At 33.7% G+C, this 14152-nt stretch overlaps 1 protein-coding gene across 1 annotated transcript; it reads right to left on the reverse strand.

The window, feature by feature from the left end:
- Nucleotides 1–867: 867 nt before the first annotated feature.
- On the reverse strand, nt 868–6289 carry LOC126687309 (pescadillo homolog). The gene is made up of 13 exons (XM_050381839.2): nt 6172–6289; nt 6023–6108; nt 5705–5953; nt 5207–5332; nt 5014–5098; nt 4820–4930; nt 4423–4516; nt 4000–4280; nt 3270–3377; nt 3033–3154; nt 2080–2296; nt 1600–1803; nt 868–1078 (listed from the first exon to the last, which is right to left on the reverse strand). The coding sequence occupies exons 1-13, from the start codon at nt 6202–6204 to the stop codon at nt 998–1000; spliced, it is 1797 nt and encodes a 598-aa protein (XP_050237796.1). The 5' UTR covers nt 6205–6289; the 3' UTR covers nt 868–997.
- Between the last annotated feature and the right edge of the window lie 7863 nt (nt 6290–14152).

Raw genomic sequence — 14152 nt, forward strand, 5'->3', positions numbered from 1 at the left:
TCACTAATATAAATAATTATGTCTAATTCAATAAAACAATATTAGATATCAGTCGCGTAATTTTATGCGTCTTTTTCATATCGTAATAAGAAATAGACCTAGTTAAATATAGAAATATATTAATGACATTATTGTTTCTTTTATTAAATGAATGACTAATTGAATTAAAACAATTGATGTTGCCATAATTTTTTATGTTTGTTTTATAGAAAATTATATTTAGTCCGGACAAATTAAGACTCCTATTGATTGGTTGATATGTAATAATATTGATGCTGCCATGGTTATTGATGGTTGTTGGATGCTAAATTTCATAATAATGGATGCTAGTAATTAACGTTAATGTGGTAGTTAATCTACAAAGTTTGGATTCTTTGTAGGGGCAAGTGCCACTGCCAGCCCCTACTTATCTCCGTCCTTGATAGTAATTAGTAATAGTTATTATAATAAATAATCATACACATCCTTTTAGCATTTAGCATCGGAAAACAAATTACAATTTCATACCAAATACAATATTTTGCTATTTTTATGTGCCAAGTTTAACTTAAAATATGGAACTGCATTTGAAATGCTCTTAATGTTTCAACTTCTTAAATAATACCAAGCGCTTTTAACCATTTTCCTATTATCACTCTGCTAAAAGACACAAATACACTTTATATCATTTGAATTCCATTGTCATATTAGTAAAATAAAAATAACAAAATCCAGTAAATGATACATTTTTCTATTTGGCAAAAAATTGAAAATCAAATTAGCATTTATTTGATTTACATTAATTATTCTGAGCCGCATAAACACCTATGTTGAATGTACAAACAAGCAGCAACAATTGCATTTAAAGAAACAAATCTGCTGGACCAATTTAAACAAAATTGAAGCCAATATTAATAGGCATGGTCAAAATTCATATATGGTACAGTTTTAAGTTTAATAGTAAAACTGAAAGCAACCAAATGATACATAAAATTTGGAACATCAGAGTGACATATTTCTACTCAGATTTCTGAGCTTCAATTGCTTTTTTCCTCTCCTTGAGTTTCTTATTGCGAGAATCCTTCCTTTCATGGTTTTTCTGGATTTGAAAAAAAGGACAAATCAGAAAGAAACGATATAAAAGAAAATCAGGTAATAGACTGCATGAGTAGGGGTGAGCATACAGTAACTTGGTTAAGAACCGACCTATTTAGCTAAATTGAATTAACAAATTCCATTATCACTTAAACCGAACCGATAAATTAACTAAAATCTAGAAGATGCAAAACCAAACTCAATTATTAGGTTAATTCAAACAAACCAATATAAATTTAAGGAATAATATTTTAAGATAAATAAAATATATATATCATTCTACTATTTCAGTTAGCCTAATTTGAAAAACTCTTGACAGTAACCAAACCGAATCTTTTGTTAACCGAAACGAATTAACCAAAATAGTGGACTTTTCATATCATACAGAAAAATCGGACTCCAAGGTTAGAACACATAAAACCCACTTTTTACTGACAGACTAAACAATAAAATGAAAAAAAAACGTAAATTTAAGATGTTGCTTCTGAGAAAAATCAACAGATAATACAGAGTAATCGACATCACCTGAATAGCCTCCAAAAGTCCCCTCTTTTTACGTGACATGAGTGTTTTTTGCATATTTTCCGTGTCGTCGGCAATCTGCTGTATATCAAGAGGCTCTTTTTCCTCCACAGAGCTCTGCTTAATTTTCTTTGCTGCTGATGAATAAGATTGACCTTCAAGTTCCTTCTTTAGCTCTTCATGATACTGCTTTTGATGAGCTTCCAACTGCAATTTCAGAACATGGTCAGCTAGAGGAAGACGGAAAAAAAAAAGACACGTATCATGTATTCATACAAAAATTATACAAATTTCATAGAGCTACAAAAATATAAACCAAACAACTTAGAGGTCACAGGTTCCATTGTATCAACTTACAGGCAGGAGGAATTAAACACCTTACAGTCCAGCTATTGGATTACTATAAACTCACTTGTTAAATAAATATATCTACCATGTCGCCACTACTACATAATTCAATGTTCAATTATAACAGCTATGTACCTTCCGCTTCCTCTCAGCAGCTTCAATAGCTTCTGCTCGACTGATGTAACCTTCAGCCAACAAAATCTGAGGATTATCTATATCATTCCCAGCACCTGAAATTGGAAGAATTTCATTTTTGGACGCAGACTGCAAACGTTTGATGGTCTCTGCATAGTCAGGAACATAGCCTTCTGCTTCATTATCAACAAAAGGTGATAGGTGTGGTGGAGGAATTCTGTTGGGAGAGCCATAATGTTAGAAGTGAACGAATATTTCCTCTAATATTGTCTGAAGAAAAAGAAATAACAAAGGGTGCCAACAGGAGTGCCAGGTCCAGCATACTAGACAAGTACAAAATGCAAGCTATCAAACATGATTGCACGAGAAGAAAGAACCAGATCCTAATTCCTATACTCAACTTAAAAAAAAACATAAGGTAAGGAGTTTGTCAAATAAGCCAGCAATACTACCAAAAACAAGGATCCATTTTGCTTCCATCAAAAGAAACCGTTAAACCGTTCTTCAAATCCTTAACCAATTTAGAGCCAGGACAGCACTCTTTTTCATATAATCCACCAATGAATGATGACATATGATTCTTCTGATTTTCTATTACCTTCATTAAACCTTATAAAACCGGCAGTTCGCTCAATAGTTTGATTTTGTTCAAATACTTCCTGGGCAAATAAACTAAGTATGTATAACTTCCAACTAAACAGTCCTTGATAGGCATCCGATCCTCCACGGAGATTGACAGTACTATCAGAAAATGATTTTTTTTTTGAATCTCAGGTTAAAATCAGCAGCATTAGATGCCACAAAAGTATACTGTATTTACAACAAGAGCCAACCTATTGATGAAGCAAAAGAAACTCTATTTCAACATTTAGTCTTAGAGAGCCAAGGACAGACATGGCCCACTAATAGGCACCACAAGCAAGGAAAAACTATTTTGCATTTTCTAAAATTACCTTCCCACTAAATAATTCTCAGTTGGCAATATGATCCTAGAATTTACGCAATCATAAATCCACTGCGGTTGAACATATTCTCTTGAAAGATATTTATGACCTTGGGTTGGCCTATCAACGATCTGCACAGATTAAATCATTCATTGATATTAAAGCACATTCCAGAAAATGAAAACGATATAAGCTCACGTGCATGGTTATTAAGCATCCAAAGGTACATATTTATGCATATAAAACCTGATGAGTAATGCTCTGGTCTGCTTCCTTGAATGGAGCCCCAGCTCCTTCCCAAGAAATTACACCACCAAAAGCAGGAATAACAAAAAGCAGGGACTCACGAGGAACCTGGAATAGATTTTGTTAGTTAACTAAACAGGGTAAAAAAAATTGGTTAAATTTCGATAGGTGTTACTATGTAACATTGAAAAATTCTGAAAGTGAAAAAACAACAAGGTTTATGCAAGGAAGGAGATATCTTCTGCACTCTAAGCAAGATCAAAAATATAGGTAGTATAAAATGTATGAATCTCAAGATAAATTAAGATGCACAAAACTGAAAGTCTCCAGATAATACAAGACAAAAAGTTGCAAAAAGGTTCAGAACGCCGAAAAAAAATATCATGCTGACAGTAATATGAAACTTCATCTGTAAAACCAGTGAAAACCTAAGGTTGAGAAAAAAAAAATACTTTTTGAAGTTACAGTACTCCATAAATCAAATACCAATAAAACTAGTATCAAAAATAAGGGAGGACACAACAGGTGAATGCAATTTTGAAACTTCACAAAACAACACATAAGCTATATTGAACGAGATAATGGAGTTATCGACCCTAGTCTTGCTCAGGACCTTATCAGAAGCAGGTTCAGCCCTAGATACTGGTAAACACACAAACTTTACCATCCAACTTCATGATATGACACCAGAGACGCTTTATAATTTTTAGTAATAAATAATATAACTCACCTCACGACTCAGAAAGAGCTTCATATTTCTAAACAGCTTCTTGCAATCTCTTGTTTCTTGATCATCTTCATTTTCAGCCTCAGCATCCCGAACAAGGTGCATCAAAGCGCCAGGTTCATTGGTCGGAAGTTGACGATGAAGTTGGGCAAGTCTTATTTCAGACTCCTCATTTTCTGTTGCCTCTACCTGGGCCTTAACTTGTTCCGATGAAGTGGGAGCTTTAGGTTCCTCTACAGACATGCTAGAGTGAGCATCAATATACCTTGAGAGTGCATAAAGACCTGCAGATTGACGACATAAAATCACCAAATAGCATTATGCAATAAGATCATTACAGCATATAACATACAATTTAAACATGCATATAACTCGAAAGAATATATTTATTTCAACTTAGATTTAAAGTAAATTATAAAGTAATACCTGCTGCTAAAGCTTCCAATTTAGGATCAAGAATTGGAGGATATGCCACATTTATAGAATGGTAAAGCCTAAAATTGACAAAGCCGAGAAGATTCTGCACCAAGAAATAACCAAGTGTTAAAAGGAGTGTAGTATCTTAATAACATATTTGGAAGCGTTGGAGGTTGTTCATCACTTATGGTACTAGAGCTTATTGTGTATTATTGTAAAGGTACAGTTACAGAGATATATCTAAAACATAATACTAGGAAATTTCCATTTGAAAAAGGGAAAGATTCATATTAACAGAAATATTAACATGTTCCAACATTACAATGACACCAACAACATAAAAACAGATTATAAGTACTAAACAGTAGGGGAAACCCAAATTAGAGCGGAATCGTTGAATTTTCACCTGGTAAAGTTCCACAAATGTCAACAAGACACTGTAATTGACATCATCAGGTAAAACTTGCTGCAACGCATGAGGGGTCAACCATGTAATCTTTTGACCCTCAACCTCAGCCTACAGAAGTTAGAACAATAAATAAGTTTCAAGCATGATTAAATACCAAAGGATAAAAGAACAAGAAACATAAATTAGTCTACCTGATAATATATGCCCTTTACAGAAACAAAAACTTTTCTTAATTTATGAGTGCGGACTATGTAAGCTTGCCATTCATGACTCAACCTAATAAAATACAAACATAGAATACAAAATTAGCCATGTATACATCAGACAGACAATGCACCACTAACATTTCCCAATCTTATTGAATAAAAAATTTGAGAAAGCTACCTCCGACAGTTATGAACACATTCCACGTCAATTTTCAATCTTTCTGTAGCAGGCAACACTGCAAACAGGTGCACCATAGTAAGACAATCGTCCAAGTCTCTAAGTGCATCAACAAACTTGGGATACCTGCAACACCAACAGAAGAAAAAAAAACAAAAGAAATATCATAACCGACTTCCAATAAAGTATAAGCTTTTGTTTGAATCACGTGCAATGATTCAATTCATTTAAACTTTGGCAAAATAATGTCACTTACGGTTGCAGCATTATTTCATATCTTTCAAAAAGACATATTCTATAATAGAAATAGCACACCTAGCAACAACGACATTTCAAAAAATAACGCAGTTTCTTTCAAAATGCCGTTTTCGCTAATTATAAACGAGATCAATCAAATTAAACTCTTAAGACCTTCCTAATACTTTAAAAAACTACAATTTAAAAACAAATCAAGTCAACAATAAAGCAATACAATAGAGCATTTTTCCGCTATCAAACCTTTGTTGAATGACGCGATCAAAAGTAGGAGTAGGTTGACGAGTTTGAAGACGACGAGCTCGATCGATATCTTTCTTAGCCAAAGCTTTCTTAACTTTCCTCTCATAAGCCCTAATTTCTCTAAATTTGTCAAGCAAGGGCTCATGTAAAAGATAAGCAATATCTTTGACATGATAATAGGTGTGGTTATTCCCTTTAACTTTCTTCTTCGGCTCGCGAGGAAATATTCCTTTCAAAATACATAATCTCCTGCAGATACAAACACAACGTAAACACGCAGAAATGACAAGAATTGATCAAAACTATGCCGTTTTGTACCTGAAGAGTGAGAGAGTGCACTGTAGCTGCTTGACGGCTTGTGACCTGGTGATGAACCTGGCGGCGTTGCCTTCCTTCTTCTTACCCTGGAGAGTTGAATAATTAGAGCGTGGTTATGGAGATTAATTAAGGAGTTTGATTAGACTTACCGGAGGTCTGTAATGCTTAATCTTCTTTGTCATGCTGGCTGCTCAATGACGGACTATGGAAGACGAAGAAGAAAGGGAAGAATAATTTTAGGGTTTTTAGGGTTTTTGTAATTTCATGGATTGGATGAAAACCGGTTGGACTTGACTTGCAACCAAAACCGGTTTTTTTATTTCTTTTTTTATTTTTTACATTTTATTAGAACTAGTATCGCTTTACGCGGTGCAACGCAAGTGGGTCGTAATGTAACTCATCAATTATTATTTTTGTTATTTTATTGTTATATTTAATTATTTACAATTGTTAATGTTACTTGAAAATTAAAGTTGTAATAATTAAAAAGTCTTTATAAAATTTAAATAAAAATAAAATACTAACGATTTCTATTTTTCTATATCTACAACTATTTTTTTCATTACTACTCTGGGTCACTGTAAAAAAAATATAATTAGAAAATTAGAATATAAATATTTGTATATTTCAATGTGTTAATAGAAGGACGTTTAATTTTTAAGAAAATTTTATCTTTTAGAGTTGAAAACTTCTTTATAGACAACATTTTTTGTGTATGTATCTTCTTTTTTAATTTGGCCAGTATTTTAGTGGCCGATGCTAACACTCCTCTTGATAATGCCACATAAAGTTGTCTATGCGAGAATACATCATGCGGCAAGTAAACTCCGACGTTTGGTATTGTTTATCCTTGTGCCTTGTTGATCGTCATTGCAAAATACAATCTTACTGGAAATTGCTTTCTTTTAAAATGAAATAGGTATTATTCATTTTCTGCCGGTGATAAAGGAATTCTTGGTAATAAAACTTGTTTTCCCCCATGTTGCCCGACCGTTATTTCTGCATGCATAACATTTTTGTCGAACTTTTTGCATACCATTCTTGTTCCATTACACAACCGTTTGTTGCATCTACATTCCTTAATAGTATTATCGGGCACTTAATTTTCACCTCAAGTCTATTTGGTGGAAGACTGTTGGGTAACAGAGTATTTAAGAATTCTTCTTGGTAGTAGTTATTTGTATTATCCACAGCCTAATCATAGCTATTATATATTTGTGTTTCGCTGGGAAATAAGTCTATCATCTTTTGATTTAGGGTGACAACAAATTCATTTCTTGTAGCCAACATTGCCCTAATCATAATGTATTTCGGTGATGATGAACTTTCTTTCAAATTAGGAAATACTGCATTAATCAACAATGTCTCGATGTCTTCTTTAGCATTGTATGGTATTATCATATCATTTGGGAGTCTTATATTATCTTCTTCTATTGTTGGATCTTCTCTGTTACCCACTAAGTAAAAATTGACTAAAAGATAAATATGATCTTGCTCTCATGTTAATACTTAGTTTGAGTTTTTCCATTTTATGCCAAAGATATGATATGACAAGGCTTGCACTAACTGATTGTTCTCTTGTTCCTTTCGGTACCACATGTAGCACTTGTCTGAAATCTCCACCAAATACGATGATCTTTCCTCCAAAAGGCTCATTATGTCCCTAAGGGTTCGATCAATTATTTTAATTGCAAATTTTTTGGCATTGACGCCTCATCCCAAATGATTAATTTAGCTCTTCTCAGAAGTTCTGCTTTTCCAATTTGCTTTGATATGCCGCACACGGTTGTCTCTATTTGGATTGAGTGGGATGCTGAAACGGGAGTGGGTTGTCCTTCCTCCGGGCATGATTGCAGCTGCTACGCCCGAAGTTGTTGTGGCTAAAGCTATCATAACACTTGATCTGATTTTAGCCAGTAATACCTTGTATGAGAATGTTTTTCCAGTTCCTCCAAGTCCATCCACAACGAATACTCCATTTGTATTAGATTTGACTCTATCTAGTATAGTGTTGTATGCATATGTTTGCTCCCGGTTTATATTATTTTCCGCATCAACATCTTCAGCCGGTATTTCAACTGCCAGTTCTTCTTCAATCTCTCTTATATTTCTCGACCGCTCTTGTGCTTGATTATCTGGAATTATTGGCACATCGTAATTATGTATATCTTTTCCCATGCTTATAAGTGCTTTTGAATGCTATTTATTATCAATGATATTTGGGTTTCCACCGAATCTTCATGGAGCCGTTTGAAATCTTCACACATGTCTTCAATGTTAATCATCCCATAGCTGCCTGACGTCTGTTTTCTCGCAATATACCAATAAAATTGCAAATAGTCTTCTCAACTCTCTAGGAATTTGGAAAGCCACTGCCTCGCTCATGCACTTTAATGCACTTTGATCTGATTCGAGTGAATTTCTCTTGATTGCAGACTCTTTGAACGAATTGCATTTGGTGCCATCCAATGTAAGCAGATCTTCAAAATGATTTTGGTCCTTTAACATGGCTTAATAGTAGCCTCATATAATACCTTTCACCTTCAATTGGATTTGCTGCATTGATCTGAACGATAACATTTCCCTTTTTCCTTCTTTCCCAAATTTTATACATTTTGTTCCAAACATAATGTTGTGGAAATTCTCAGCAAACCAATCCCTTTGCGTGCTCATCTTCTGATCATTTTTTGAAAAACTGTGTCAACATGGTCTTTGTGGCGTCATCCCAAACAACTAATTTTTCCAGATTCTGATGTTTCTAATATGAGACCATTTGTTTGTTGGGTAGGTGTAGTAGTTCACGACCGCTGGATGTATCTCATTGAGGCCGAACTCGAATATCCTCCACATAGCTTCTTCGGCCGATACCAATCTTGCATCTTGAAATTGTCTTATCTCGTCTATAGCTCTGTCGTTTCTATTTTTTGGAGCAATATATACTGCAACCTTATCGTGTCCTTTGTTAATATATTTATATAGGTATTTCACTGCTTTCATACAGGAACAAATCTGTAAAAAAATTTATTATTAATCTTTTAATATTATTTAGTTATTTTTGCATAAATACTTGTATATGAATTTTAAATATACCTCTATGTTGACATGACAGTCGTATCTCGTCAGTAAATAATGGTTATAAGGTACAACCCATTTGTTGTCCAGCTTCTTATATTTTATGTGACCTATAAAATAGTAATTATGCATCAAATTATATAATATATAAACATACATTTTTATATTTAATTTTTATTTTATCTGTATTACCTCATGGCCGTTGTTCGTTCTTTTGTAGACCGGATATCCATATTTTCCTTGACTTGTTTTTGAAGAGTAAGTTCTTGGATATTTGAATCTGTATTTCCCTTCTATCATGTAGGAAGAACTTTTATTTTCCTCTCCGCAAGGTCCGTTCATCATGTGCTTTACAACCAAAGAATGTAATACTGGGTATTCATATTTATATGGAATTTCAGCACTAAAGAACTTGTCAAATTGATCTGGATTCGAGATTATACGTCCAAGTTTTAGTATAATCAGCATGTGTGCATGGGGCAAGCCTCTTTTTTGAAATTCTATGACATGTACATGGGCTGCTACTCTTCCGAATATTGTATTTTAATAAAGTTGATCTTTTAAATCTTGTAGCTTTGCTCCGAATACCCCATAATTCAAGTCCGGTCTATTTTGTGCAGTTTGATTCAGTTGCAATGCTTCTTTTATTTCTTTCCAATCTTGATTGCATGTAATCGTTATGAAGAGGTCTGACTTTCCATATGTTTGTACCAGAGCCATTGCGTCAAGGTATCTCTGGCGCATGTCTCGTGGTCCTCCGATGAAGGACGCCGGGAGAATAAGATCTTCTCCTACCTGCATTTCTCTAGTCTCTCCCGATTTGACAGTCTACAATGCCTTGGTATAATTCACATCGTATTTGAGACTGCTTATTTCGCAAGAAGTCTAGCCTTGTTGATTTTATTTTTATATACATGTCCACCACAAACTGTTGCATTAGTCTTTGTGACAATAGTAGTTGAGAATTTCCATTTTTATCTAATTTGACAATTGTAACAGTAGTACTCCCGACATGATATCTTTTTTGGATTTGGTTTTTTGACACCTAAAAGGAATAAAATCTAAATAGTGTTAATAATTTATTGGAAGTTGTGTTGAATTTAAATTATAATTTACAAAAATAATTTCGTGTATTTACATTTCTCCTCTTGTTGTAGAATACCTTCAGCCGACGTTGTAGTTTGCACATTAGAACCATCCTCATCATTGCGGTCTGAGTCGATGTTGGAGTCATTTGGTGTATGACTGATAACCTTCTATTTTACGTAGTTTTTATACCATTTGTTTAGTATTTTTTAGTACTTTATTTGTAAAATAGAAGGGTTTTCATTTCTTTTACATTTGTTGTAGTTTATAATAAAAAATTATAAAATACTTAACAATTTTGTATTTAGTCTTGAATAAATTGCAGATATAATCAAAGGCAAAGTATATTGAATCAAGTTTGAAGTCAACCGACCAAGTTCTGAACCAAACCGGTCGAACGAAAGCCAAAACAAAACAAAATAACCCAGGCAGAGCCTAGGCCGGCTCTAGGCCGGTCCTCGACATTGAGCCGGCTACAAGCCGGCCCAGCTTAACAAAACAAGACTTTGAAAAGTCTTGGCCGGCGCTTAGCCGGTCTATGACTCCAAACCGGCCCGGAGCCGGCCAAGCTCTGTCCCGATGATATTTGGCACGTTTTGGGGAATCCGGAAGTCTTGATGAGCACTCAAATACCTTCCATATCAGTATAGCCTTGAACCACACTCAAGAGAGATTTTTCTTGGCCAACACTTAAGAAAAGATCTCAAAATCAAGCTAATTATGGAAGGAAGGCTTAACTTGGGCATCACTCAAGCTACATATGGAAACAAATGATCTCAAACTTGATCCTTACTCCACCTCTTTATGAGACGAAGTAAATGCATGCCTTGGGGAACACTCCTAGCTCCACTATAAATAGGCTTCATTTGGAGAAGAAGAGGGAGACCTTTTAGATAGACATTTTACACACTTCTTTGTATCCACAAATCCTCTCAACCATTCTCTCTTTTCTCTTCTTGTATTTTATGTTCTTGAGGTATAACAATTCTATTGTTATTATCAATATGACAATGGATTGTTAAGCCTCAAACTAGGATTAGGGATGTAGCCTAGTTTGGGGGAAATTCTTGATTATTTTGTAATATATCTCATTAATGTTTTAAACAAGGTTTTTCTTTAGATCTCTTGTTATGATCTTAAATGTTAAGTTTAGCTACCTTAATGTTTTTATTCTAGAATTTATGTGAAGTACTTAGCGATGAAACATGAATTTGGATCTAGAGATTTAAACACAATTTACTTAAGAATAGAGATATATCTAAGAAATTGTGATGACGCTAATTGTTTTATTTAATGGGTTTAAATGATTTACATGGTAATTGAGAAATATCCAGAGTCATTTAAACACAAGTTTGTGTCTCGAGAGGGAACAAACATATTTTAGAAACAATTGTCATGAAAAAGCTTTTGAGATGTAATATGAGATATGATAGAGTTTCCCCTCAAACTACGGTGAAACCCGAAATCCTAGTTATTCCAACTCTTGATATTTTATTCTAAAATATTCTTTTAATTTTCGTCTATTACATAGTTGTTTTCAAACCCAACTCAAATTAACAGAACGGTTACTTAAACAAAAGTTAATTCAAATAACAGTTTAAAGAGTTCGTCCTTGTGGATTCGACCTCGGATACTCCGAGTATTACTTGCTACAATTGATTCTGTATACTTGCAGAATTGACCGATCAATGACGCATCCTTATCTTTTGATGCCGTCCACTCTCTCCATTTCGATAAAGAATCGGGGTATGCCAATGGGTCATAACATCCAAAAAATGCATAACTCTATAATCTTTCCCTGAATGTGAATATATGACAATTTCTCTTTTTGAAGGGATGACTGGATTATTCCCTTTCACCCATATACTTGCCACATCATCTTCTATTGGAGCGTTGTACTGTCTGTGTTTTGATGAGTTGGTTTTTTAATCCATATATTAAGATTTTCTATTTATTCATAACTGTTTTTCTTTTTGAAAACGTTAGCATATGGATTGTTTGCTAAAATTGTTCTCAACTTTGTCATCACAGACTCACACAACTTAATGGGACCTGCTGCACTCAACTTGTGTTGTATTTCGTTAATGTTGTCATAAAAATACAATTAGAAATACCTTGGGGTTTCATCTGTAGGTGTTATCTAAGGTAAATAATGGTACATTTGGCATTGGGTTCGCATAGTGTAAACCCCATATTTATTTGATGTCAATTCTCTGTTAATGCGTACTCCAAATGAGGTGAATGTGAAGACGTTGTTATAAAGTCTGATATTTTTTTAAATTCCAGAGCATCTTCTGATTCTGGCGTTAGTAGTTCAAATAATTCTTGTGGGGACGTGTTGTTTGCAGCTTGATCTTTCCACTTTGACAACTAGAGGTGGCAAATAGATGCCCAACCCAAGCACCCAACCCAATCCGCCCAAAGAAATACAGCCCATTTGCACCCAAAAAAAGTTTGGGTAACTTTTGACCCAACCCATTTTACCAAAATATTTTGGCCTAAAATGGGTTTATAAGAATGACCCAATAGGTGAAATGAAGTCCAAACAAATTTCAATTTGAAGAGTATTTGAGTTTTTAAAATAATATTTATAAGTTGTATAATTTATTTTTCAAAATAATTTTTTTCAGAAAATTATTTTTTTTTCCAGAAATTATTTTTCCGGAAAATATTATTTTTCCAGAATTTTTTTTTTCAGAAAATTATTTTTTTTACCGGAAAATTATTTTTTTCCAGAAATTTTTTTTCCGGAAAATATTTGTTTCTGAAAAATAATATTTTGAAAAGTAATTTTCTTTAAAAAAAATTCAATTTGATTTTTTTTTGAACTTTTTATCTGCGATATAGATTTCAAGTATCTCACCTTCTATTTTAGGTAATTTTAGGCTTTCATAACCCAACCCAACCCAAAGTTACCCAACCCAAAACTGCCCAAAAATATTGTGACCCAAAATTACCCAATCCAAAAAAAATGCCCAAACCCAGATAAGCCCACCCAAACCCGCCCAAGAACACTCATTTGCCACCTCCATTGACAACAGAAGCTTTGCGTCTCGTATTCAAATTCTTTTGCTCCGCAATACATGCATGAAGGCACATTTTTCAGTTCATGTAAAGGTGAGCAAAATGGATGATGAATAAGTTAATCTGTTTAAAAGGTGATTTAAAGTGTTATGCGTTCATATTCATTCAAAACTATGAACCAGAACTTTGAAGTATTAAAATTAGTTTTACAAATATAATTGAATAAATAAATTTACCTTCTTCTTGGTTGGGTTGTAGTAAAACTCTACATAACCAATCCACTAGCTGTTTTTTTAGAGCTAGTGATCGCGCCATTGATTCAATTAACAATTAAAAAAACATATGAACAAATTATAAATTAGCAGTGTTAGAGAGGAAAAAAATCCGAGTAGATTTCTTCATAACATAAAAAGGCTGCATTTTGTATAAAGATTAAAAGAAATTATTTTATGAATGATGAAAATACATTTCCAAGTAAAGAATCCCTTTTATAGAAACAGAATGAGATTGGAAAACAAAATCATAAGATTTCCTCATAATCCATTTAGGAAATGATATTTTGTGCTTATAGTATAACTCATAATTCTTAAAACTGAAAAAACTTTTAAATTATAATTCTTAAAGAAGAAGAGGTTTTCCTAATTCTTACAGAAAAAGGATCTTCTGTGTTTATCGATGAGCCTATAATCCTAATCCTAAAAAATTTACAACAAAAAAGTAAAGTGACTTTATAATATTTTTTGTATTAAAGCTAGAGAAAAGATGTATATTTGAAAGAAGTTATCCCGACGACGAGAGAGGGAGCGGCGACAAGCGTTGCAATCGTGTTCATCTTCGTCGTCGTCGAACTGGCGAACGACGTTGGTTTGAAATAGCGAGAGGCGGATGATGGGAATGTGGCGGTTGGACGGATCATGAAACAGAGAGATGTGGGAATGAGATTTGATG

The sequence above is a fragment of the Mercurialis annua genome, linkage group LG6, assembly GCF_937616625.2.
Source record: "Mercurialis annua linkage group LG6, ddMerAnnu1.2, whole genome shotgun sequence".
In the NCBI taxonomy this organism is placed as follows: Eukaryota; Viridiplantae; Streptophyta; class Magnoliopsida; order Malpighiales; family Euphorbiaceae; genus Mercurialis; species Mercurialis annua.

What these genes read in the sequence shown, in the direction of transcription:
- LOC126687309 (XM_050381839.2), bottom strand. Translation starts at nt 6,204, where the DNA reads ATGACAAAGAAGATTAAGCATTACAGACCTCCG. An exon ending in GATCGCGTCATTCAACAAAG is followed by an intron (nt 5,333 to 5,704) that starts GTTTGATAGCGG and finishes TTGGTGTTGCAG; the next exon opens with GTATCCCAAGTTTGTTGATG. An exon ending in ATTGGAAGCTTTAGCAGCAG is followed by an intron (nt 4,281 to 4,422) that starts GTATTACTTTAT and finishes GTCAATCTGCAG; the next exon opens with GTCTTTATGCACTCTCAAGG.